At 36.5% G+C, this 2,500-nt stretch overlaps 1 protein-coding gene across 4 annotated transcripts in view; it reads right to left on the bottom strand.

Annotated features, from left to right (window-relative positions):
* acvr2ab (activin A receptor type 2Ab) overlaps nucleotides 1-2,500 on the bottom strand; it is a 40,010-nt gene that overhangs the window by 20,250 nt on the left and 17,260 nt on the right. For all 4 annotated transcript variants that reach the window (XR_012407501.1, XR_012407502.1, XM_073953488.1 and 1 more), the window contains exon 2: nucleotides 1-67. This exon is cut by the window's left edge and continues 141 nt beyond it. Coding sequence is in view for 2 of the 4 variants with exons in the window: in XM_073953488.1 (XP_073809589.1) it covers nucleotides 1-67 (67 nt within the window). In the remaining 2 variants the exon portion in view is untranslated. The remainder of the gene's footprint in view (nucleotides 68-2,500) is intronic.

Raw genomic sequence — 2,500 nt, 5'->3', positions numbered from 1 at the left:
CCGTCCTTCTCCCAGCTCACATTATAATACACACACTCCTGTGTCTCCGAGCGGCCCAGAATCGCACCTGAAGCACATCACAGATTAATTAACAAAACATCATTACATCACCAAATTCATTCATTTTCCTTCAGCTTAGTCCCTTTATTCATCAGGGGTCACCACAGCAGAAGGAACTGCCAACTATTCCAGCATATGCTTTACACAGCGGATGCCCTTCCAGCTACATTCAGTACTGGGAAACTAGTCATCATATTATCAAAAGCATATTTCTCTGCAATGTAAATCATAAATCATGGAACTGTGCACATTGTCATTTCATTTTATTTCATATATCAGTGTAATTTTTTTATTATGTAAAGACGTACACAAATGACATGGAATCAAACACAACTGGAAATCAGAGAAATACAAATAACAGAAAAAAAACCATAATAAAACAGTCAAATGTGAGTGCATGTGTGTGTGTGTGTGTGTGTGTGTGTGCGCATGTACAGGTAACTGGGTGGGTAAACAGGTCAAAGTATATAAAAAAAAAAGAACATAAAAAATATACAACATGCATAACAGTAGAAAACTTATTACAGGTTGTGAAAAGTATCAAAAAATGAAGCAAGAATAAAACAGATACAACATATAGCTGGATTATTAGATATATAATATTAGAATAGTGATGGGGTGTATAATGATAACACTAACACCAATGATAGTAATAATGACAGATTAATAAAGGGACTAGGCCAACAATGAATAAATGAACAAAATGAATAAATGAGTATATATATATATATATATATATATATATATATATATATGAGCAATATCACAAGAGTAGCAGTGCGATATGGCTGTATATCGTCACTGGTGGGAGGCGTGCGTTAGTGCCCCCACCAGTGCCGATATACAGCCATATCGCACTGCTACGAGTGTGATATTGCGCCTATACAACAGTTTGACAGCATAATTTTGTATATAAAAACAAAATCAAACATGGAGAGTCTCAAAAACCCTTTTGTAAGAGGAACTACTTTCTTCCGGATTCAAATCATAAGCTGACAGGTAAACAGCTGAGCAAGCATCTTTTAAACTTTAGATTTCTAGTGTCTGCTTTTTGCAGGCTGTATGTGGGCGGAGTAATACACAAAGGGTAAAGAGGCTGTAGGAGTTCTGATATTGCAGAATATCGCACGGCTATCAGCCAATCAGATTTGAGAACCAGACAGAACTGTTTTATATATATATATTTATATATATATAACAATAAGGACTGCGTGATGGCCCGGGGCCAGCATGAGTAGAGAGAATCGTTACTGGCCTGATCAGGCCATTGCTGCCTTGTCACAAAATTTAATTGGCCTGCGACTATTTGTCAGTTGCGTGCAAATACAGTCTTAGAATCGAGAAACAATTTGTGCTACTAAGTCTTTGAATGCATCCTTTTCTGTGAAGTCGTAAACACCATATTGCTTTTTGGTTCCTTTTATCTGATTGGATGTTGTGAGCACGTTATTTTTTCCACAACCTGGTAAAACTAGTACAGCGAAGAGACGGCAACATCAAATTTTGAGGCTAAAAGAAAATGTCTGTTTCTAACGTTGTGGAAAAAGATATTTACATCGGTACAGCATGACGAAAAAAATGAAGTGATGTTTTGCCTAGCTTCCGTCCCTTTTAAGTCAGCCCCCTGTTGTTTTGCAATAAAATACCTTCACATTTTTCATACTGCTGTTTTTGACTGCTAACATTTTTTAAATATTTAAATTCTAGATTAACAGACATTATTTTTGACACATTATTTAAAATATGCAGCTAAGAAATAGCTATTTATTTATTTATTTAGGTGGGGCCAGTGAAAATTTTGGCAGGGCAAGTAAAAATCCGAACCGCTGGTCCAGTCGGGCCAGTAGAGAATGTCCTTAGCGTTGAACCATGATATATATATATATATAATAACAACAACAAACAAACTTTATCTCTCTCTTAACATCTCTTTTGTTCTCTGATTGGTTGGGTTTAGGGAAGGAGGAGGGTGGGCTGGTCGATTGGCCGGTCGCCCAGTCAATCATTCAGTCATTCGAAAGCGGCCTCTGGTGGGTTTACACGAGAACAGCGCGGGCGTGAAAGGCACTCGCGAGAGACAATTGAGATGCAAAAAACAAAAAAACAAAAACGGCACACAGCAGCCTCTCGCGGCCTATTCAAAAATAGGTACCTCCCAGGACGTCTCCAGAAATGTCCACGAGATTATGTTTTCAGAATGAGCCTAGGTTGTATATTTCAAAATAATTATTAAATAAATAATGCTTTTTTCCAGAACTCATTCTGTTCATTTGATGTCTAAGAAACGTTTGTGATTATTATTATTAGTTTGTACAAGTTTTTGTAGAAACTGAGGCATTTAATTTCCCATAAATCACAGATGAATAAAAAGTATATTATAAATGCATCTGCTGTCAATGCATCCATAATGAAGGAAGATTATTTATTTGTAAAACACACA

Source organism: Danio rerio, chromosome 6 (genome assembly GCF_049306965.1).
Source record: "Danio rerio strain Tuebingen ecotype United States chromosome 6, GRCz12tu, whole genome shotgun sequence".
NCBI classification, from domain to species: Eukaryota; Metazoa; Chordata; class Actinopteri; order Cypriniformes; family Danionidae; genus Danio; species Danio rerio.
The sequence above is the reverse complement of the archived record's forward strand: the minus strand, read 5'-3'. Positions and strand labels throughout refer to the sequence as shown.